Source organism: Heptranchias perlo, chromosome 3, assembly GCF_035084215.1.
Source record: "Heptranchias perlo isolate sHepPer1 chromosome 3, sHepPer1.hap1, whole genome shotgun sequence".
Classification (NCBI taxonomy): Eukaryota; Metazoa; Chordata; class Chondrichthyes; order Hexanchiformes; family Hexanchidae; genus Heptranchias; species Heptranchias perlo.
In genome coordinates this window covers 104,658,430-104,683,623 of record NC_090327.1, presented here as the reverse complement: position 1 = coordinate 104,683,623, position 25,194 = coordinate 104,658,430, and the positions used below count along the sequence as shown (strand labels likewise).

The following is a 25,194-nucleotide window of genomic DNA, read 5'->3' as shown; positions in this document are numbered from 1 at the left end:
TGGTGAAGGTTCTCCCACAGTGCTGTTAGGAAGGGAGTTCCAGGATTTTGACCCAGCGACGATGAAGGAATGGCAATATATTTCCAAGTCGGGATGGTGTGTGACTTGGGGGGAATGTGCAGATGGTGTTGTTCCCATGTGCCTGCCGCCGTTGTCCTTCTAAGCGGTAGAGGTCGCGGGTTTGGGAGGTGCTGTCGAAGAAGCCTTGGCGAGTTGCTGCACTGTATCCTGTATATGGTACACACTGCAGCCACGGTGCACCAGTAGTGAAGGGAGTGAATGTTTAGGGTAGTGGATGGGGTGCCAATCAAGCGGGCTGCTTTGTCCTGGATGGTGTCGAGTTTCTTGGGTGTTGTTGGAGCTGCACACATCCAGGCAAGTGGACAGTATTCCATCACACTCCTGATTTGTGCCTTGTAGATGGTGGAAAGGCTTTGGGAAGTCAGGAGGTGAGTCACTCGCCGCAGCATACCCAGTCTCTGACCTGCTCTTGTAGCTACAGTATTTATATGCTTGGTCCAGTTAAGTTTCTGGTCAATGGTGACCTCCAGGATGTTGATGGTAATGCCGTTGAATGTCAAGGGGAGGTGGTTAGACTCTCTCGTTGGAGAAGGTCATCGCCTGGCACTTGTCTGGCTTGAATGTTACTTGTCACTTATCAGCTCAAGCCTGGATGTTGTCCAGGTCTTGCTGCATGCGGGCACGGACTGCTTCATTATCTGAGGTGTTGCGAATGGAACTGAACACTGTGCAATCGTCAGCGAACAGCCCCATTTCTGACCTTATGATGGAGGGAAGGTCATTGATGAAGCAGCTGAAGATGATTGGGCCTAGGTCACTGCCCTGAAGAACTTCTGCAGCAACGTCCTGGGGCTGAGATGATTGGCCTCCAACAACCACTACCATCTTCCTTTGCGCTAGGTATGACTCCAGCCACTGGAGAGTTTTCCCCCTGATTCCCATTGACTTCAATTTTATTAGGGCTCCTTAGTGCCACACTTGGTCAAATGCTGCCTTGATGTCAAGAGCAGTCACTCTCACCTCACCGCTGGAATTCAGCTCTTTTGTCCATGTTTGGACCAAGGCTGTAATGAGATCTGGAGCCGAGTGGTCCTGGTGGAACCCAAACTGAGCATCGGTGAGCAGGTTATTGGTGAGTAAGTGCCGCTTGATAGCACTGTCGACGACACCTTCCATCACTTTGCTGATGATTGAGAGTAGACTGATGGGACAGTAATTGGCCGGATTGGATTTGTCCTGCTTCTTGTGGACAGGACATACCTGGGCAATTTTCCACATTGTCGGGTAGATGCCAGTGTTGTAGCTGTACTGGAACAGCTTGGCTAGAAGTGAGGCTAGTTCTGGAGCACAAGTCTTCAGCACTACAGCCGGGATGTTGTCAGGGCCCATAGCCCTTGTTGTATCCAGTGCACTCAGCTGTTTCTTGATATCACATGGAGTGAATCGAATTGGCTGAAGACTGGCTTCTGTGATGGTGGGGATATCGGGAGAAGGCTGAGATGGATCATCCACTCGGCACTTCTGGCTGAAGATGGTTGCAAATGCTTCAGCCTTGTCTTTTGCACTCACCTGCTGGACGCTGCCATATTGAGGATGGGGATGTTTACAGAGCCTCTTCCTCCCGTTAGTTGTTTAATTGTCCACCACCATTCACGACTGGATATGGCAGGACTGCAGAGCTTTGATCCGTTGGTTGTGGAATCACTTAGCTGTCTATAGCATGTTGCTTCCACTGTTTAGCATGCATGTAGTCCTGTGTTGTAGCTTCACCAAGTTGGCACCTCATTTTTAGGTATGCCAGGTGCTGCTCCTGGCATGTTCATCTACACTCCTCATTGAATCAGGGTTGATCCCCTGGCTTGTTGGTAATGGTAGAGTGAGGAATATGCCAGGCCCCTCTTCTTTCCTTTTTCACTTCACCTCTGTACTTTCTATATTTAGCATAACTTCCATCCCTTTTTATTCCATCCCTCTTGAGATGAAGGCTAATTAGCCTTTTTTAGTTATTTTTTGTACCTGTTCACAAATTTTTAGTGATTTCTGTATGTGGATCCCTACAGCTCTCTGTTCTTCCACAGTTCCTAGCTTCTCACCATTTAGAAAATCTATCTTTGATCTATCTTTCTTAGGTCCAAAGTGGATGACCTCGCACTTCCCCGTGATGAACTCTATCTGCCACAGTTTTGCCGACTCACTTAATCTATCAATGTCCCTTTACAAATTACTGCTCATATCTACACTGCTTACTGTGCCACAGGATGCTAAATAACAATTTAATGAATTTCAATTAAAGGAATCAAGGTAAATCGCATTGAGCAAACCACATGAGGCACATTCAGAATTTCTTGAAATGTTTATATACTAATACTATTTTAAAAATAAAATGCTAAAATTACAGCCATATGCTTTCATAGAGAATTTAGATGTAATTGGTATCTCAAAACTTGGCTGGATGGTGATGGATCCTAAGTGCTGTTGAAAATATTCATGAAGATAGGTTGAGTCACAAAGAATGGAATGTCGCTTTAGTTATAAAAGAGGATATCATTGTGTTTGAGTGGGAGGATATTAGTCAGTAAGAGGAAGTTAATATGGTTAAGGTGCATTTAGAGCATGAGCTTGGTCCAAGGTTGAACCTGAAACATGCTATCGGCCTTTGGCTCAACAAGTAGGGCAGGACAGGGAACTTTGTGAACAAATTAAAAGAGAAACCATTATCATGGGAAATATTTTAACAGCGCTTCCATTAAGTGGTCTAATGTGGGGCAGCCAAGTGCAGAGGAAGGTAAGATTAAGTTAGCTGTTTCTTTATTCAACTTGTTAGGGAGAATGCCAAAGAAGACAACTCATTTGATTTAGCACTTAGTAGTGTTCTGGAGATGAAATCTGATCTTTATGTGAGCATTAGTGATTACTGTATTCTTAGATTTTAGTTTAATATTGCTGATAAGTTAATGTTTGTACTTAATTTCAGGAGGGCTGCATTTTCACTTATGAGCAATGATCTGTGGAAGGTACATTGGACAATGCTGTTGGATAGAAATAACTGTGATACCAGAAAAAAATGGATAATTTTTAAATCAATGCTGAAGGACCAAGGAAGTCTTGCACATCCCTAAGAAACAAAGATTTCAAAGTAAAATTAATCCTAAATGGCTAAATGGCAAGAGAGGGGGGCAGTGCATGTAGAAAAATTAACCTTCAAAAGTATTTCACCAGGTATAAAAGGTTCAACTGTCAAGGAAATAAGGAGAAATATAAATACCATTAGAGGATAACTACAGCTAGTATTAGGAAAGCTAAGATGGTTTCATAAATAAGAACGGTGGATAACTGCAGTTGTGATGGCAAGGCTTTTTACAGTATTTTGGGAGTTAGAAAACAATCAATAACTACTTTGTTACTTTCAGGCATTTGTTCAGGTAGGTTATGTATGAAGATAAAGATATGTCTAATGAGCTAAATAACATTTCTGCTTTGGTTTTTGCTTCTGAAGTATTAAACTACTTCATTAAGAGTAAACAGGGAGATAGTTTTAATTGTGATTAATGGGTGAATTTCTGCATGGCTCCTCCCATTCATCTGCCCTGTTTATGCCACTTTCCAGGGTTTCCACGGCTCTTCCACCGAAGGTGGACAAGTGGGAGAACCTCTGCAGAAATTCACCCCCAATGTGTTTATGATGGATATTGCTGCGGGACCGGATGCCATTTGCTTAGGGATATGGGGCAGGTCACATGTGAGCCATTGGCTCATATATTCAGTGGCTCATCAGTTTTGCCGAAGGGTCCACACCCAAATCATTATGTCATCTGTTATTTCCACAGATGCTGACTGACTTACTGAGTGTTTCCAGCACTTGCTGTTTTAGTTTCCCATGGCTCGGAGGGTGGGTCATCTGTTCCCATTATTTATGAAAGGAAGAAAGCGGACCTTGGAATTAACTGGCCTATGAGAAAAGTTATTGGAGAACGTTATATTGGATATGATACATGATCATTTGGAGAGTTCAGTAGTTATTCAGGATACCTAACTTGGCTTTAGAAAACATAAGTCCTGTCATATTAATTTGATTGACATCTTTGTGGAAGTTACCAGAATGGTGGATGAATATAGTCTGGCTGCTGTTGTATACTTTGACTTTCAAAAAGCATTTGATAAAGGACTAAATAGATGGCTATTAGAAAAACTTATATCTCATGGGATTGTAGGGCATTTATTATTTTGGGGTAAGGAACATAGGAACAGGAGTAGGCCATTCAGCCCCTCGTGCCTGCTCCGCCATTTGATAAGATCATGGCTGATCTGTGATCTAACTCCATATACCTGCCTTTGGCCCATATCCCTTAATACCTTTGGTTGCTAAAAAGCTGTCTATCTCAGATTTAAATTTAGCAATTGAGCTAGTATCAATTGCCGTTTGCGGAAGAGAGTTCCAAACTTCTACAACCCTTTGTGTGTAGAAATGTTTTCTAATCTCGCTCCTGAAAGGTCTGGCTCTAATTTTTAGACTGTGCCCCCGACTCCTAAAATCCCCAACCAGCGGAAATAGTTTCTCTCTATCCACCCTATCTGTTCCCCTTAATATCTTATAAACTTCAATCAGATCACCCCTTAACCTTCGAAACTCTAGAGAATACAACTCCAATTTGTGTAATAGAGCTAGTTGAAATCATATAAGTAGAGGTTTGACATTAATGGGAGTGAATGTAATGGGAGCCTAGTTACAAGCAGTGTTTCGCAGGGATCTTCTGGATCCACCCCGTTCGTTATTTTTATTAATGATCTAGGAGTGGACTTAAACAGAAACCACCTCAAATTCATGGATGATCCAAAAGTGTGCTTTGGGGCTAGTAATTCAGAACAAATCAATAACTTACTGGCGGATTTAGATAAGTTTGTGAATAGGCCCCTATGCAGATGCTATTCAATGCCGACAATTGCAATGTCATCCACTTGGAGCTAGGAAACTGCAGGCATAGCTACACCTTGCAGGAGTATCCATTAAAGGGAATGGATCAAGAAACAGAACTGGTATAGTAACTGATCACTCTTTAGAGGTGCACAAACAGTGTGAGGTTGCTCGTGGGAAAGCAAATAGGATTTTAGGTTGTATTTCCAGGACCATTGAGTGCAATATGATGATTTAGGCTTTGTAAGGCTCTGGCTGTCCACACTTGGAGTATTATGTCCAGTTGTGGTCCTGCACATGATGAAAGTATCCTGACTCTGGAGAAGGGGCAAAGGAGGGTGACCAGGATGATACTAAATCTTAGAGCTCTTAGTTATGAGGATCGGCTCCAAGAACTAGGGTTAATTACTTTGCAGTACTAAAGTCCTAATCCTTGGGCAAAGAGTCAGGTTAAATGCCAGAAGGTATTTCTTTTTGCAGGGACTCATCACCTTCTAGAACAAACTAATGAAATGTGGAGAGTATGGTGCTACTGCAGTCCTTTAAAAGGTAACTTGATTTTCCTCCCATTGGCAGGTTTGCAGCAAAGGTGAAATGGCAACTAGCCGACTATAATTTCCTTCCAGAATCCTCATTAGCCATGCAGGGCAGTTTGGAGTCCAGAAAACCACCCTTCATTGACTTACTGCTAGAAGGGAGGGAAATACAGCTCTTAGGCAGCTTTTAAAAGGATGTAGTCAGTTAAAGGGCAACATCACTTCACAGCAAGGTGGCAGGCAGAGCAGCACCCTCAGTGGTGTCAGCAGGTGCAAGGGCACCCCAGATTTCCCAATGCATCAGTGGAGGTGCTGCTAGCAGAAGTGAGAGCCTGGAGGGACTGTCTGATAGGCACAGAGGGCAGAAGGTTCCATAGGAGAGTGACACAGGTTGTCTGGAAGGGTATGGCAGAAACAGTCAATGCAACCTCCACCACCCCTTGGACTACCACACAATGCAGATAGAGGTTCAACAACTTCACAAGGGTGGCCAAGGTAAGACAAGGCTCTGGTGCCAAAATACATCCTCTACCACTCATGCCACTTCATTCACCTCTACCTATCATACTGTTTCTCTCTTGATAGCTATGTGTCAGGGAACTTATTTCTGCAAAGGCCCACCTCTCCAAACATTTAAGCACATTCTTTACTCAAAATCACTCTCTCAACTTACTTTGCCTGCCAAAAGAGTTTCTGTTAGTCTTCAAGGACACTTTTTTTTGACATGGACAAGGCACCTTCCCCACACATCACTGTGGCACACACGACCTCATATGGCGAAAGGGGTGATAGCGAATCAGTAACCATTTTACACCCTGCCCGAAAAGAAAATCGGTTGCTATTGAAAACGGTCTGCCAATTCACTATCGCCCATTGCACGCTTTCACCAAAGAACAATATCACCCCAGCTTCTCTTTGAACTATTTTAGATTGGGACCAAATTGAACCTTGTGGGTAAAATGATGTTTTCTCCATTTTCATGGACTGGATACGTATAGCATTGTAGAATATTTTGGCAGTCGCATCTTCTACCTGTGACTTAGTTACTTAAGAAGTTTTAAAGAAGCATGGCATTCCTAAAAACAAATTCATATTTCACTAAATCACCTGCAGGAAAATTACATCATCCAGCATTCATCAACGGCATTCATTTTAAATTCTACAAAAGAATGCGTATGTGACCCATTTTCGTAAGAACAGAAAACTATAGTCCTAAGTGTCTTACCAGACAAGCCGCTTTCGAAAGACTTTACAGAAGTTTGAGATAAAGGTGCCCTGATGCTGGCTGTAGGCCTTTGTGCAGCCTGGATGATAATCATTGGAAGTTCTTCCACTGCTTGTGTGAACAATGCTTCAGTTTGGGTAACGGAAGCCTACGGAGGCAAATTTGTTACTTGCGATAATTATTTAGAATGTTATGCTCAAAAGCAAGTTTATAGTTGCATTCAGTTGACAATACATGAAGAGTACTCATCTAAGGTAATAGCAAGAACTCAATAGAGCTATGAGCAGCAAGGACATGTTATGAGGATCTGTATCTTTGCTTTCTGCTTGTGAATGCTGACAATTCTTTGCACTCTACTCAATAATTAGTCCATCGCTCCAGCCCTCAGTTAGGAGACTTTGCACTTCCCTTCTCCTTCCCGTCTGTCCACTTACACTTACTCCTCTTGACCCTCAGGAAAATCTTTTCTTGGTGTTTTTTCTAAATCGTTAACCCTCGGGCAGATATGAACTGCTTCATACAATGACATTGCCATCAATGTAAAAGGATAAACTTATCCAGGTGGGTTACATTCCATATTATGAAAATAACCATCATAAGGATTCAATGAATAACCTATGCTACATGGGAATGTATAATTCATTATGGCCCTGGATTTCCTCAGGGCCAGTGAAGTTCCTGGGGTGCAGTTCCGGTGGAGAGGAACTGGAGGAGCCAGTCGAGAACTGGGGTGGGGACCTGGTAATGCTGAGTCTCCATCGCAAGGATCATCAACATCGAATTCCTGCTGGAGGCAAATGTGGGTAGAAAATAGGAGGCGAGACCGATGGAATGGTGTAACCCATCGGATATACTGCAGCTCTCAGTTCCTCTGCCCTGATCGTGCTGTATGCTGGCAAGATACTGTTGTCCAGTACTATGGAGGGCTGTAGTGGATGTGTATGGCATTGCAGAAGACAGTGGAGTTGAGGGTGGGTTTTTTGAGAAGGGGTTATGACAGTGGTTTTGAAAAGGACGGGGTCAGTACCTGAGTAGAAGGAATCATTTATAATGTCAGCTAGCATGAGGGCCAGGAAGGCAAGTTGTGTGGTCAGTACTTTAGTGGCAATGGAGGTCAAGGAAGCAGAAAGTGGGCCTCATGGATGAGATGAGCTCAGAAAGGGCATGAGGGGAGATGGAAGTGCCAGATCTGTTGATGGATAGCTAAATCAGTTGTAGGTCAGGGGGCCAATCTCACTGATGCCATAATTTGTAAAGTGGTGCTGCTGCCTTATTTCAGTGCAGTACTAATAGAGTGCTTCACTATTGGAGATGCCATCTTTTGGATGAGGTGTTAAACTGAGGTCCTGTCTACCCTCTTAGGTGAACGTAAAAGATCCCACGGCACGAATGGAAGAACAGTACGGGTGTATTCCCGATGCCCTGGCCAGCTTTCATCCTTCAAACAACACCGCTAAAATAGATTATATGGTCATTTATCTCATTTCTGGTAGTGGGACCTTGCAGAAATTGGCTGCTGTATTTCCTGCATTACAACAATGGCTGCAATGCAAAAGTTCCGCATTGACTGTGAAGCGTTTTTAATGTCCTGAGGTTACGAAAGGTGCTATATAAATGCAAGTTCTTTCTTTGTACATCAGTCAAGCAGCTTTCAAATGTGATATTTTGCTCCTCCACCCAGCAGGCACCCAAGATGCATCAACACTGGTTGAGAGACCCGCTGGATCTAATTAAAGTGCTTGACTCTGACTTGTCCCCAAAATCTCCGGCAGGGTTAGTCCCTTACTGTCCTGGTGGATTACAATTCCTGCTTTCCCACAGTTAAGGACATAAGAACATAAGGAATAGGAGCAGGAGTAGGAGTAGGCCATACGGCCCCTCGAACCTGCTCCGCTATTCAATCAGATCATGGCTGATCTTCAACCTCAACTCCACTTTCCTGCCCGATCCCCATATCCCTTGATTCCCCTAGAGTCCAAAAATCTATCTATCTCAGTCTTGAATATACCCAACGACTCAGCAAGTACAGCCCTCTGGGGTACGGTAGCATAGTGGTTATGTTACTGGACTAATAATCCAGAGGCCTGGACCAATAATCCCGAGTCATGAGTTCAAATCCCGCCACGGCAGCTGGGGAATTTAAATTCAATTAATTAAATAAATAAAAATCTGGAATTAAAATACTAGTATCAGTAATGGTGGCCATGAAACGACTGGATTGTCGTAAAAACCCATCTGGTTCACTAATGTCCTTTAGGGAAGGAAACCTGCCGTCCTTACCCGGTCTGGACGATATGTGACTCCAGACCCACAGCAAAGTGGTTGATTCTTAATTGCCCTCTGAAATGGCCTAGCAAGCCACTCAGTTGTAAAATCTCGCTACGAAAAGTCATAATAAGAATAAAACCGGACGGACCACCCGGCATCAGACCACGGCACCGGACACGACAAAGGCAAATCAAGCCCAGTCGACCCTGCAAAGTCCTCCTCACTAACATCTAGGGAGTTGTGCCAAAATTGGGAGAGCTGTCCCACAGATTAGTCAAGCAACAGCCTGACATAGCCATACTCACAGAATCATACCTTTCAGCCAACGTCCCAGACTCTTCCATCACCATCCCTGGGTATGTCCTGTCCCAATGGCAGGACAGACCGACCAGAGGTGGTGGTACAGTGATATACAGTCAGGAGGGAGTGGCCCTGGGAGTCCTCAACATTGACTCTGGACCCCATGAAATCTCATGGCATCAGATCAAACATGGGCAAGGAAACCTCCTGCTGATTACCACCTACCACCCTCCCTCAGCTGATGAATCAGTCCTCCTCCATGTTGAACACCACTTGGAGGAAGCACTGAGGGTAGCAAGGGCACAGAATGTACTCTGGGTGGGGGACTTCAATGTCCATCACCAAGAGTGGCTCGGTAGCACCACTACTGACCGAGCTGGTCGAGTCCTTAAGGACAGAGCTGCTAGACTGGGCCTGCGACAGGTGGTGAGTGAACCAACATGAGGGAAAAATTAATTGACCTTGTCCTCACCAATCTACCTGTCGCAAATGCATCTGTCCATGACAGTATTGGTAGGAGAGACCACCGCACAGTCTTCGTGGAGCTGAGGTCCCGTCTTCGCACTGAGGACACCATCCAACGTGTTCCGTGGCACTACCACCGTGCTAAATGGGATAGATTCAGAACAGATCTAGCAGCTCAAAACTGGGCATCTATGAGGCGCCGTGGGCCATCAGCAGCAGCAGAATTGTATTCCAGCACAATCTGGAACCTCATGACCCTGCAAATTCCTCACTCTACCATTACCAACAAGCCAGGGGATCAACCCTGGTTCAATGAGGAGTGCAGAAGAGCATGCCAGGAACAGCATCAGGCGTACCTAAAAATGAGATGCTAACCTGGTGAAGCTACAACTCAGGACTACATGCATGCTAAACAGCAGAAGCAACATGCTATAGACAGGGCTAAGCGATTCCACAAGCAACAGATCAGATCAAAGCTCTGCAGTCCTGCCACATCCAGTCTTGAATGGTGGTGGACAATTAAACAACTAACGGGAGGACGAGGCTCTGTAAACATCCCCATCCTCAATGATGGCGGAGTCAAGCACGTGAGTGCAAAAGACAAGGCTGAAGTCTTTGCAACCATCTTCAGCCAGAAGTGCCGAGTGGATGATCCATCTCGGCCTCCTCCCGATATCCCCACCATCACAGAAGCCAGTCTTCAGCCAATTCGATTCACTCCATGTGATATCAAGAAACGGCTGAGTGCACTGGATACAGCAAAGGCTATGGGCCCCGACAACATCCCAGCTGTAGTGCTGAAGACTTGTGCTCCAGAACTAGCTGCGCCTCTAGCCAAACTGTTCCAGTACAGCCACAACACTGGCATCTACCCGACAATGTGGAAAATTGCCCAGGTATGTCCTGTCCACAAAAAGCAGGACAAATCCAATCTGGCCAATTATCGCCCCATCAGTCTACTCTCAATCATCAGCAAAGTGATGGAAGGTGTCGTCGACAGTGCTGTCAAGCGGCACTTACTCACCAATAACCTGCTCACCGATGCTCAGTTTGGGTTCCGCCAGGACCACTCGGCTCCAGACCTCATTACAGCCTTGGTCCAAACATGGACAAAAGAGCTGAATTCCAGAGGTGAGGTGAGAGTGACTGCCCTTGACATCAAGGCAGCATTTGACCGAGTGTGGCACCAAGGATACCTAAGAAAATTGAAGTCAATGGGAATCAGGGGGAAAACTCTCCAGTGGCTGGAGTCATACCTGGCACAAAGGAAGATGGCAGTGGTTGTTGGAGGCCAATCAACTCAGCCCCAGGACATTGCTGCAGGAGTTCCTAAAGGCAGTGTCCTAGGCCCAACCATCTTCAGTTGCTTCATCAATGACCTTCCCTCCATCATAAGGTCAGAAATGGGGATGTTCGCAGATGATTGCACCGTGTTCAGTTCTATTCGCAACCCCTCAGATAATGAAGCAGTCCGAGCCCGCATGCAGCAAGACCTGGACAACATCCAGGCTTGGGCTCATAAGTGGCAAGTAACATTCACGCCAGACAAGTGCCAGGCAATGACCATCTCCAACAAGAGAGAGTCTAACCACCTCCCCTTGACATTCAATGGTATTACCATCGCCGAATCCCCCACCATCAACATCCTGGGGGTCACCATTGACCAGAAACTTAACTGGACCAGCCATATAAATACTGTGGCTACAAGAGCATGTCAGAGGCTGGGTATTCTGCGGCGAGTGACTCACCTCCTGACTCCCCAAAGCCTTTCCACCATCTACAAGGCACAAGTCAGGAGTGTGATGGAATACTCTCCACTTGCCTGGATGAGTGCAGCTCCAACAACACTCAAGAAGCTTGACACCATCCAGGACAAAGCAGCCCGCTTGATTGGCACCCCATCCACCACACTAAACATTCACTCCCTTCACCACCGGCGCACTGTGGCTGCAGTGTGTACCATCCACAGGATGCACTGCAGCAACTCGCCAAGGCTTCTTCGACAGCACCTCCCAAACCTGCGACCTCTACCACCTAGAAGGACAAGAGCAGCAGGTACATGGGAACAACACCACCTGCAGGTTCTCCTCCAAGTCACACACCATCCCGACTTGGAAATATATCGCCGTTCCTTCATCGTCGCTTGGTCAAAATCCTGGAACTCCTTACCTAACAGCACTGTGGGAGAACCTTCACCACACGGACTGCAGCGGTTCAAGAAGGCGGCTCACCACCACCTTCTCAAGGGCAATTAGGGATGGGCAATAAATGCCAGCCTTGCCAGCGACGCCCACATCCCATGAACGAATAAAAAAAAAGATTCATAACCCTTTGAGTGAAGAAATTCCTCCTCATCTCAGTCTTAAATGGGCAACCCCTTATCTTGTGATTATGCCCTCTAGTTCTCGTTACAGTGGTGGAACTGAATCGTGGATATTCAGGGCCTATGTATTCCTCCACCATATAGCTATATGATGCCTAATCTATCTATATGCCTCATTGCTCACCACCTTTGTTCAAACAACTTTAAAAATCCAAAATATACATGTACTTTAAATTGGACCCATCTCATGAAAACCTAGATTTCATGGCAATTGTCAAAATTAAACGTTGCATTTTTTGTTGGATTTTAATCTGTTATTATGCTATCAGTGTAAGATGAAGCATAAATTCAAAGACGGAGTCACTGTCACATCAATAGTTTAGCAACACAGGAAGGCGTAAAGATGTCACTGGCATACATGCCTCCCTGTACATTGACACCAGACCAGTTTGCCCTTACCTCGCCAAGGCAGATATACAACTCTTTCATGGTAGCTGTAACCTCGTCTATAACTTCAGGCTCGGGATTTTCTTCGAATTCAATAACCCATGGGCGGTATGCACGATCTAACTGTAACATGCCAGGTCCAGTGCTGCATTCTAACTGGGACAGCAACTTTGCAAGCCTGTAATTGACAATAGGAACAAAGCCTTGGTCAGTGAGGGAGCAACAGAGGAGATGAGCTTGCAGAAGGCCCTACCCACCCAACAGGGTCTACAGACAGAGGCTCAGCTTCCTTGATCTGTTGGAGAAGCAGTGCTTTCGAAAGCTGAGATTGTTACATTAGGTGGTCGCTGACATCTGCAGCCTTCTACTGGAAGACCTGCTGCCTACTGGACCTGGCAGCCGCGCATTACCAGAGGCTGTGAAAGTCACCACCACCCTCAATTTCTTTGCCTCCGGCTCCTTCTAGGCCGCTACCGGAGATACCGGAGTGCCTCACAGTCGGCTGCACATAAATGTGTAAGGCAGGTGGATTGATGGATTGTTTGCCAGGGCTGGGAGGTATGTAAACTTTCACTGTGATGACAATAGCCAGAATGAGTGGCCACTCGGATTCGCGTCTCTTGCCGGCTTCCCACAGGTACAGGGGGCTATTGACTGCACACACGTGGCAATCCGAGCACCACCGGGTCAACCAGAAGCATTCATCAACTGCAAGGGATTTAATTCCATCAATGTTCAGCCGGTGTGAAACCACAAAAAAAGGTTCATGCAGGGTCTGCACCAGATTCCCTGGGGGCTGCCATGATGCTTTCACGCTGCGGCAGCCCAACATCCCCAACATGTTCAGACCTGGAACCAGCCTTACGGGGTGCCTGGTGGGCGACAAAGGGTACCCCTTCAAACCTGGCTGATGACACCTCTGAGGAACCCCACCCATGGGAACCAGGAGTGCTACAACACCAGCAATATGACAAACAGATGTGTCACCGAACAAGCCATCGTCATGCTGAAGTTGCGCTTCAGGTGCCTGGACAGGTCTGGAGGCGCCCTTCAATACTCACCAGCGAATAATCGTGGTACACTGTGTTCAGCACAACATGGTGCAGCAGCAAGGACTAGAGGTGCAGGAGGAACAACCTGATCAGGACTCCTCATCTGATGAGGATTCCAATGCCGAGGAGGTGGAAGAAGAAGATGGGGCGCACAAAGCAAGACCAGCCAATCACATTGCTGCTCGAGTAGTCCTGTAAACCATCCGTCCACTGGTTCCACATTCACCAATTGGTGTCAGTCAATTCATGTTTCCACATTCAGCAGCAAACAAATGAAAAGCAAAGTTGGCACTCACCATTCAAGAATGGGGAACACGGGAAAGTGGTGCGAAATAATAAATTTAATGTGATCTAACAAATTAACAGTATCAACAAAGATCAAAAAACACTCATGTGTGTACCCTTGGTGAACTATAAAGCTATTCTTTTTCCTATCTCTGGCACTCCTACGTGGTGCAATCTCTATGGCTTCAGCAGAAGCAGAGACAGGCTGCTCTGATCTCTGCTCTGACTACTGAGATGCTCATGGCCGATGGCTTCTGGGTGTTGGAGCCTGTGAGGGCCCCGCCAAAGACTGCTCCGCCAGCACCTATGCAGGCGCAGACTGGGCCAGCAGGAGAGGCATTGCGGGTACTGGTTGGGGGAGGGCAACGGGTGAGACATGCAAACGCTCTGAGAGGAGTACGCACTTGCATCTCCCTTATGGCCATCCTCCCTCTCCTGGGCCAGCGGCACATCACTTCTGCTTCTCTGTGGGAGAGCAGCTTGGAGGAGATCAGTGACGGCTTGGAAGCCCAGGTCTGATCTGTCTGCAAGGATGTGAAAGCCATTAAATATGTCAGCAAACAAAGCTTGCAAGGCCACCGTCTCGGCCTGCAGGGGCTTATTAATGCGTCATAATTCAACTTCCATCATGTACATCATGTACATTTCAACATTTGCAGAGTCCCATGATTAGATCAACTTCCATTGAAGCGGCCAGACTCTCAATGGAAGATTGTATCTTCGAAGGGGCCTGTGACATCACTCCACAAATGTTTGAGATGGACTCCTCCATCCTCTGTGCCATTGTGGAGAGTGTGCCTGGCAGGACTGCCAGTACCTCGCACAGTTGCTGCTGAATCACTAGCATTCTCTTTTTAATTGATGGCCCCCTCCCACATCCTCACCCCACCCCCGGGTTCAGCATCTGAGCAGAGTTTGGAGAGGATTGCGCCCTCCAACGCGGACTCTCCACAGCTGTCCCTGCCATCACTCACTGCTCGTGTTCACTTGTGAACTGTGATTCACCAGGTGAGATCCCACCTAACTGTCTAATAGGATGCATCAAAGTGCTCGTATCTGTACTGGTGCCTGCAACAGATGTGTCCTGTGACGGTGTGCCCCCAGCAGGAATGAGCTCCTCTCAGGAGCCCTCTTCATCTACGGGCAGGGGTTTGTTTTCTTTGCACGATGGCCCTGGAAGAGAGAAGAGATGGATATGATTTAATCATGGGATTCTGCAAATGTTGAAATGTACATGATTAAAGTGATCATATTTGATTAATTGCTGAAGTCAACTCAAGATGATTGTCTGGTAGGAGAAGCTGTAGGTCTGATAGATTAATGCTGTCACCCTGCTCCAATGCACTACCAATCTCGCCATCTCCGATGCTCAGCGAAGCTGAAATGTTGCTAATTTCCAGTGTCCCCTGTTCCGCTGGGTAAAGCTCCATGATCTATGGTCCGCCTCTGCTACTCGCTCTCTCCCTCGCATTCTGTGCTCTCTTCTGAAAGGGCTCTGAGTTGCTCTGAGGCATGTGTGCAACCGATGGATGCAGAGTATTCAATGAGGGTGACAATCACGCAGATGCATCACAAGTGGCACTGGCATACATTTGAGGAACATGTTGACAGTGCCATTTGAGCATATGAGTTGAGAATCGGGGAACTGACTGAGGTGTTATCAGATCACATGAGGGTTGGGGTGAGTGGCAGTGGTGGCTGGAGGAAGGGGGAGGTGAGGATGTGCTTGAAACGGATCGATTGATGATGCTGAAAGTGAAATGGGTGTGAAAAGTGATGTGAATGGGGTATGCTTGACAAGACAGAGTGAGAGGAGGTAAACTACAGGGTGTAGGTAAATCTGTGACTTTGCTCACCTTTCCTGACCTGGTTAAGTCATTGAAACGTTTCCTACACTGGATGCAGATCATCATGGTCATGCTCCAGCTGGTCACTTCTTCAGCCACCACCAGCCTCACCTTCTTTGTGATGGCAGCAGCTTTCTTTTTTCCATTGCTGGGGAAATAGACCGCTTTCCTGCACCCAGAAGAACATCCAGAGACGATTCAGTAAACCTGTGTGCAACCTTTGCTCTCTTAGCAGACATTTCCCTTCATTTTCACCTTCAAATTCTTTACTCTCAATCTCCAGATGTCCTCCTCCATCTCCAGATGTCCTCCTCCATTGCTTCTGTGAACCGAGCCTTTAAATAGTCGAGATGAAATCGCTTCACGCGGGTCCACGTCACGTCCACTCACGAGCATTAGAGTCACAAAACCCGGAAGTAAAATGATAATGAGGCATCTCTGTTGAAATCGCACATTCCCATGCATCCCACGATATTGCGCGTTTGTCGCCCGCTATCGTGCCCCCCCCCCCCACCGCCGGCTCCGTTCCCGTTCCCGCGTTACTATCTGGGCCTATGTGTCTGGTTGAGAGCCATTTTCTAAGAGGTCTTGAGAAGAAGAGGTTCAGTATGTGCTTTTCATTTTGATGGAAAAGTAGATGGAGGTCAATGTTAAGTTTTAGGTGGACTTCGGCTGGGTGATGGGTGGTGCAATCACGCTGCTTGCCTGAAATCCCTGCCAAGAGACCTGAGCCATTCTGAGGACCTGGTCTCATTTACGTTAGACTGGTGAACTGTGAGCATTATTCGAACACTCACAGGCAACTTGCCAGTCACGAGAGAGGTCAGGAATTCTGGCAGCTCTAATGCAGAGTCGAGTCAAAATGTTTTTCTTTGGGAGTAGAGGTCATTGTGGGGGAGCACACAGATGGGCCGACAATGGGCCAGAAAATCTTTGTGGGGCCAGGAGGAGCATTTTAAGGACTGGCCTTTGATTAAACCACTCAATATCTGGTACCAAAGGCAAACGCTCCACCTGCTGGTACCTAAAAGTTACATCAGGGTCCTAAGCATCACTTGACCCCATTTAGCATATTTGAATGTTGCTCCGGCTTGAAACAGGCGGGCACTAGGGCCGCCCATGGAGTGGCTTCCAGGCAAATGGTGGTGGATGGAAATGGGGCAGTGAGTACAGCATGGCAATTTCAGGCCACAACCAAACCGTTCCTGCTGAATGGAGCGACTTAAAATCATCCCCAATGTGTGTGAACAGGGCAGTGAGAGATGTTGAAAGATATAATGGACTTTTGTTCTTTTTCATTGCTCCTCTGAGTCTAGCTTCCATCCTTAAATTTGATCATAGAAATTATTGCATTTTCTTTTGCTTGTTATGGGCTGCTAAGCCCTTTTTTAAAGACCAACCAAGAGCAAACTAATCCAGGGGCGGGGGTGATGAGAGGAGCTGGTAGGGCTGCCACACTGACATCCACATGTTGATGGATCTCCAGAGCTTTTTAGTTGCAACGTGACAATTTTTGTGCCAAACATCAAGTCCTAGTAAAGGGTTATTGTACTACAATTGGGTCACAAAAACATCCACCCTTTCCACTCTGGATGTACATTACCTGTAAATTACAGCCAATCCAGCCTTTGGCAAAAATAGCAGCCAGGTTCCGCTATAATAGGTTCAATAGCCTATAAATAGATCTTAACATGCTGGGAAAAGGGTGGTAAGTGTGCACCTATGTTAAGTTGTCTTATTAAGATTGTACATTTTAACACTTTTGGTTATTTTAACAGCAACATTGATTCTTTCAGTAATTAAATTTAGTTGAAAACTCTGCTGGGGTAAGATTTCCTCTGTCTGTGTGCCAAGCATAATGAGATTGTAAATCCATTCCTTGTAAACAAGTTTATGTTTTCATTAACAGAGTTTATCTTTCCCCACTGTTTTACCCAAGCAATATCTGTACAGAGTTAGTTGGTTGTCAGTACTGAAGGAGTTTTAAAATGTCAAAAAGCTGTCCCAACAAACTCTACATGCACTGAAGAAAGGTCAGAAAATAGATGCAGTTTTTGTAATGGCTTGCTGGATAAACATAACAGTCAGCTGGGTGCTCAGCCAGAAGGACTAGGAAGTGTTGAAGTTTTGTCCCTAGTTTTTAATGAGTTAGCTGATCTCAGCTGAGGCAATGGTAGTTGACCTCAAGATAGGAGACTACAGAAGAAAATAAAATCAGGGTTCCCATTCCTGCCTGTTATACTGTGACCCCTGTTGGAAAGCGTGTGTGTACGTGTGCACATGTGCATACGCCACCTGGTAAGGACAAAATTGGGCTAAAGTGTGCTGTTCCCCAATGTTGAACAGCTTATCAATACTCCCCCAGCCCCCCCCCCCCCCACCATGCTCTCACAATAAAAATGGCTTTTGAGTGAGATCCTGGAGTGCTGTAACATCCATGGGACTGTGTTGGTGCCTTCAAGAGAAGAGAGGGCAAAAGTAATGGACAAAAGTAGGGGTAAAAAAGGAAAAATGGACCAAGACACAAGGGGCAAATGCATTTTACTGGTGTAAAAGCTTTTAAAATTGAAACTTGAGATCCTAACCTCAGCTCTGCCTCATGGCAAAGAGCCAAACGGAAGCTTTCCTATTAGGAGGAAGGAAAACTCGAAAGGAAATGTGATCCTATGGTTTCTTTTACACTCCTTCTAATGGCTGGTTAAAAATCGCCATAGGCAGATGCCCTAGAACATTACTCTAGCTTTACCTTTCTGCTAGGGAAGATGTGTAGCATACAATTTTCAGGGTAGTTTTCTGTACAAGCTAGTTAATATATACTAAGCTGTACATTGATGGATTGCTCAATGCAACAAAGTGTACATTACTTTAAGCTTATTGAGAACATGGTTACTATTGTGGGAGCAAAGGTAAATGTTAGCACAATAATCACTCATAGAATAGGATTTAGAGCTTTCACCTGTACTCAAAGTAACAGTCACTCTTAAGGAATGTTGGGAGTCTCTCCTTTTTTATCCATGCAACGCCCTGCTCCCGATCAAGGCACTAAAATTGAAAAAATAATATAAGCTCATATTAGTTTAATTTATTACATTACAATTCTTCTAAACAAAGAGTCACGGATATTTGAAAGATCTGAGTAGATTATTAGCCCAGGAAGGTGTGTGAAGAAACACACATTGTGGTGGTGCACTATTCTCACTTACTGCTATATTTAGTAGGCTTTAAATTGCCAGACAGTCTCCGAGGAGTGGAGTACCATATTAAAGAACTTTTTATGACGAATAGTGGACTTTCACTTTTAAAAACCACATTGCATTAAGATCTGATATGGCTGAAGCGGTCCCAAAATCTAAATTTAACCCTTTAACTGCTGCTTTGTGTGTAAGAACAGAGGCATGCTTCAGACTTCACAAATTCAGAACTCCTGAATAATACCAATAGGCTGATTTTCCAAGTTTACGCTATCGGTGGTGAGCCTCGCCTGCCAGCTGAGCATATTGGGTAATCACCGGTAGCATGAGCTCAGAAAATTACCTCCTAGCACTCGTTCTAGACAGTAGAGGGGATTTTAATCCTACCCGCCCAGTGGAAACCGGATGGGTGGGCAGTTAAAATGCTCTGGGTTACTTACTTGCCCAAATGCTGCCAGGATCCCGCTGTTTCCGATTTTAACGGATGCTTCTGGACAAGCGGCTAAGCCGCCCACCCAAAGTGGGGTCCTGATTCGTATATGCTAATCGGGGTCCAATGATGTCTTCGGGCCCCGGCAGTGATTTCAGCTTCAGCCTGAGCGGGGAAGCCACCGCGGCTTTCTGTGAAGGCCAGCGTGATGAGGATTGGGAAGCTAAAGAGACCCTCGAAGTAAGTTTTTTTACTTTCCATTGTGGGTCCAGGAGGAGCAAGAGTGCTCCTCCGGGCCCCACTAGGAAAGTTTAGGCTTTCCCTGCTCTGGGCTGCCCTGCTGCAAGATCCCCAGAATCCCCTTCCCCACAATTACCTGAATACTTAGTGTGGCCAAGGGCTGTCTGGTTTTCCAGAGGCCAGCAGCTGCTTCTTGCTACTTCCCGCCCGTTCCAGGTGGGAAGTGGACCAGCAACATGTTAATGAGACCTGGCGGTTAAAATCACCTTAGCCTCATACTGTCGCGGACAGGCAGAAAACTAACTGAAACCAGTGGTTTCCCATCAGAAGCCCGATGACAGTTAAAGTCCCTTCCACTGGGAATCTTCTTTAAAACTCTGACTCAAACCTGACTGAGTGAAGCAATTAATTGAAAAACCATCATTTCGCCTCTAGGCTCTGAGTTTGAAACCAGACAAGAGAGCACAAAAGAAGGCCATGTGGCCCATGTTTTGCTGGAGCAATCCAAAACTAATCCCACTGACCTGCTGTCTCCTCATGCCCTTGTATCTTCCTCTGCTTTAAATATTTATCCAATTTTCCCATAACAGATGCAGTGATCTCTGTCTCAACCACTACTTGTAGCAAAGCATTCCATGCTCCAACAAAATAACAATTTCACCATAGCCTTGCTTCATTCTCTTGGTGACAATTTTTGATTGAGGACCCCTTATCAATGACACTTCAACCAGAAGAAACAGTCTTTCCCTATTCACTGTCAAAAGTCTTCATAATCTTAAATATCTCTATTAAATCGATGTAATCTTGCCCTTCTCTGCTGCAGCCTCAGCCTATCTGCTGGTGAAAGCCTCATCCATGCCTGTGTCACTTCCAAGCCCAACTATTCCAATGCTCTCATGGCTGTCACCCATCCTCCACCCTCTGCAAACTTTAGCTCACTCAAAACTCTGCTGTTTGTATCCTGCCCCAAACCAAGTTCCTGTTCTCGCTGTCCTACAATGGCTCCAGGTTCTCCAATCCTCAAATTTAAAATTTGCATCTTCGTGTTTAAATCTCTTGAATCCGCTCCCAATCTCTGTAACTTCCTTCGGCACTACAACCCCTTTGCACTCTGTGTTCCTCCGTCTCTGGCCTCTTGTCCATTCCCCCCTCTTCACCCCAGCGTTGGCAGCTGTGCCTCAGCCACCAAGGTCCCACGCTCTAGATTTCCCTCTCTAAGGCCATCTTCCTTTCCACCTCCCTCTCCTCCTTTAAGACCCTTCTTTAAACCCACCTCTTTTTTTTAAACCAAACTTTTGATCATCCTTCCTAATATCGTCTTCTCCGGTTCAGCATTGTTTTATTTTATTACGCCACTGCAAAGCTGTTTGGGATGTTTTTCTACATTATAGGCACTATGGCAGAACCTTCAACTTCGGTGGGGGTGCAAAACGAACGATATCGAATCAGCTGCCTGTTATACAACCCGCCCATTTTACACTTCTGCTGAAGTTGAAATTTCCAACGTATATAAATGCAAGTTAATGTTATATTCTGATTGCTGGGTCTGATGAAAGGTAACACCCAAGATCTGAACCTATCTTTCTCTTTAAAAATATGGCACATTTACAGTGATTTCTGTTTTTAACTGAGATTTCTGCTGTCATGGTTTTTCGTATTATTCTTAAATACACTATCGCTGGCAGAAGTACACAGAAGCATAATAACACTGTCTACTTACCGTCACAGTAAATTTGGTTTCAAATTTCAGATCCAGAGGAGTGATTTTTTCTTCAAATTGAGAATATTTTCTTTTAGATTTGATTGTCACATTGTAGATGGGGTCCACAGGTGTATAAGCACGCAACAAATTTTTTAACTGCTTCAGCAGATTTTTCTTGGCATCGTCAACGATTTCAAATGTTCCTGTTTCCTTGTTAAACCAAATTGGCTTTGGAAAACTCTGAAACAAAAAGTGAATATGGATTTAATACATAGAAACAGAAGAATTATTTTCCTCCAAATTGGAATGTCCTGGAGTCTCCAGGAGTTAAAGATTGATCTCCTGGGCACTGCTGTGAGCAGCCCAGGAGAAAAATCACAAGGGCATTAAAAAAAAATGCATTTTTTTTTCACTTTCTTTGAACACTTTTGTTTATTAGTTATAAAAATATTGGAGAAGGGAAAAAGGCTGTGTGACTGGCCGAGGCAGTTGGAGATGGAAGGTCATGTGATGAAACCTCCAGGAATACATCCAATCAGAGTTAGCAACCCTACCTCCATTCCTTTTTCTGGTTCTTTGGCAAATAGTTTTAAAAGACTACTTTATAGCTGTCTGAAATGTATATCTTGTGGCACTGCACACCTTTGTAAGAACATAAGAAAAAATATTGCATGGAATGAAAAAGGCTCATAAAACCTGATACTTCCACAGATCATGCCCTTTCAGAGGGAACAATCTGCATAAATACTCCCTGATCTCCAAAGATAGTCTAATTAAACTCCATCCCTGCCTTGCCACAATTCAAATCCTGGCTAGCCGGCCTCCACAGACCACATCCCTGGTCCCAACAGTACAGGAAGCATTTGTTCATTTCATACGATACCCATCTCTACAGCCTCCAATCTCATTCCGAACCAGATATTTAAACAATTCTTTTGAAGGAGTTAATCAACACAGCATCAACTAAGTTTGATGAGATTCTGTTCCATAAATCCACTTCCAATTTCACTCGAGGCTTGTCAATTGGGTGCCAAAAGTCAGAGAACTCAATAAGTAATTGTTATATTTGGGAGAAATTAATAATCTTTTAATTAGAATTTGATTTTTACGCAGAGCGGCTGGGTTCCAGCTAAACATTTCAATCTAGATTCTTGCCTCTCGCTAATTCCCAATCCACTCTAGCCGTAAGCCAATTTTCTCACTCAAGACTCTAATCTCCAGCTGAATTTCACGACAGATTCTATCCTCTAGTTAACTCAATCAACAACAACAACTTGCATTTGTTTGGCGCCTATAACGTAGTAAAACGTCCCAAGGTGCTTCACAGGTGTGTTATCAAACAAAATTTGATACCGAGTCACATAAGAAGGTATTAGGACAGGTGACCAAAAGCTTGGTCTAGAGATCTCTAGCTTGAGATAGAGGATCAGCCATGATCATATTGAATGGTGGAGCAGGCTCAAAGGGCTGAATGGCCTACTCCTGCTCCTATTTTCTATGTTTCTATGGTCAAAGAAGTAAGTTTTAAGTAACATCTTAAAGGAGGAGAGGTAGAAAAGTTTAGGGAGGGAATTCTAAAGCTAGGGCCTAAGCAGCTGAAGGCATGCCCACCAAGAATTGAAGGAGCGCAGAAATCTCAGAGGGTTGTAGGGCTAGATTCAAGCCAAGTCTCTCATTTCAGACTCTATCCTTCAGCTAACTCTTCAGACTCTTAGGCCTGGATTTTCCTCTGTTATTGCACCCCAAATTGGGCTACATAGCAGTGGAAATAGCAAAGAGAATCAGGTGGCAAGGGTTACTTACATCTCCATGCCCGATCTTGATTTTTTTAAATTCGTTCATGGGATGTGGGCGTCGCTGGCAAGGCCAGCATTTATTGCCCATCTCTAATTGCCCTTGAGAAGGTGGTGGTGAGCTGCCTTCTTGAACCACTGCAGTCCATGTGGTGAAGGTTCTCCCACAGTACTGTTAGGAAGGGAGTTCCAGGAATTTGACCCAGCGACGATGAAGGAACGGCAATATATTTCCAAGTCAGGATGGTGTGTGACTTGGAGGGGAACTTGCAGGTGGTGTTGTTCCCATGTGCCTGCTGCCCTTGTCCTTCTAGGTGGTAGAGGTCGCGGGTTTGGGAGATGCTGTCGAAGAAGCCTTGGTGAGTTGCTGCAGTGCATCCTGTGGATGGTACACACTGTAGCCACGGTGTGCCGGTGGAGAAGGGAGTGAAAGTTTAGGGTGGTGGATGGGGTGCCAATCAAGCGGACTGCTTTGTCCTGGATGATGTCAAGCTTCTTGAGTGTTGTTGGAGCTGCACTCATCCAGGCAAGTGGAGAGTATTCCATCACACTCCTGACTTGTGCCTTGTAGATAAGAACATAAGAACATAAGAAATTGGAGCAGGAGTAGGCCAATCGGCCCCTCGAGCCTGCTCCGCCATTCAATAAGATCATGGCTGATCTGATCCCAACCACAAATCTAAAGAACACAAGAAGTCGGAGCAGGACCCGGCCACATAGCCCCTGGGCCCTCTCCGCCACCCACAGGGCATTGACCGATCCGAACTCAGCTTCATGTCCAATTTCCTGCCCGCTCCCCATAACCCCTAATTCCCTTTACTTCTAGGAAACTGTCTATTTCTGTTTTAAATTTATCTAATGATGTAGCTTCCACAGCTTCCTGGGGCAGCAAATTCCACAGACCTACCACCCTCTGAGTGAAGAAGTTTCTCCTCATCTCAGTTTTGAAAGAGCAGCCCCTTATTCTAAGATTATGCCCCCTAGTTCTAGTTTCACCCATCTTTGGGAACATCCTTACTGCATCCACCCGATCAAGACCCTTCACAATCTTATATGTTTCAATAAGATCGCCTCTCATTCTTCTGAACTCCAATGAGTAGAGTCCCAATCTACTCAACCTCTCCTCATATGTCCGCCCCCTCATCCCCAGGATTAACCGAGTGAACCTTCTTTGTACTGCCTCGAGAGCAAGTATGTCTTTTCTTAAATATGGAGACCAAAACTGTATGCAGTATTCCAGGTGCGGTCTCACCAATACCTTATATAACTGCAGCAATACCTCCTTGTTTTTATATTCTATCCCCCTAGCAATAAAAGCCAACATTCCGTTGGCTTTCTTGATCACCTGCTGCACCTGCATACCAACTTTTTGATTTTCTTGCACTAGGACCCCCAGATCCCTTTGTACTGCAGTACTTTCCAGTCTCTCGCCATTAAGAAAATAACTTGCTCTCTGATTTTTCCTGCCAAAGTGCATAACCTCACATTTTCCAATATTATATTGCATCTGCCAAATCTCCGCCCACTCACCCAGCCTGTCTATATCCCCTTGCAGGTTTTTTATGTCCTCCTCACTCTCTACTTTCCCTCCCATCTTTGTATCATCTGCAAATTTTGATATGTTGTACTCGGTCCCCTCCTCCAAATCGTTAATATAGATTGTAAATAGTTGGGGACCCAGCACCGACCCCTGTGGAACACCACTAGTTACTGGTTGCCAGTCCGAAAATGAACCATTTATCCCAACTCTCTGCTTCCTGTTCGATAACCAATCCTCCACCCATGCCAGAATATTACCCCCAATCCCGTGATTTTTTATCTTAAGTAATAATCTTTTATGTGGCACCTTGTCGAATGCCTTCTGGAAGTCTAAATACACTATGTCCACTGGTTCCCCTTTATCCACCCTATACGTTATATCCTCGAAGAACTCAAGCAAATTTGTCAGACATGACTTCCCCTTCATAAAGCCATGCTGACTTTGTCCTATTAAATTATGCTTATCTAAATGTTCCGTTACTGTCTCCTTAATAATAGACTCCAAAATTTTACCCACCACAGATGTTAAGCTAACTGGCCTATAATTTCCAGCCTTCTGCCTACTACCCTTTTTAAATAACGGTGTTACATTAGCAGTTTTCCAATCTGCCGGGACCT

The 25,194-nt window shown here is 45.3% G+C and overlaps 1 protein-coding gene across 1 annotated transcript in view; it reads right to left on the bottom strand.

Moving 5' to 3' along the window:
- Nucleotides 1-25,194, bottom strand: part of LOC137308573 (regulator of G-protein signaling 22) — a 150,207-nt gene that overhangs the window by 95,690 nt on the left and 29,323 nt on the right. Inside the window, exons 7-11 of the mRNA XM_067977192.1 lie at nt 21,263-21,484; nt 18,638-18,723; nt 12,655-12,675; nt 9,271-9,325; nt 6,695-6,842 (exon numbers count right to left, since the gene is read on the bottom strand). Coding sequence (XP_067833293.1) covers nt 6,695-6,842; nt 9,271-9,325; nt 12,655-12,675; nt 18,638-18,723; nt 21,263-21,484 — 532 coding nt within the window. The remainder of the gene's footprint in view (nt 1-6,694; nt 6,843-9,270; nt 9,326-12,654; nt 12,676-18,637; nt 18,724-21,262; nt 21,485-25,194) is intronic.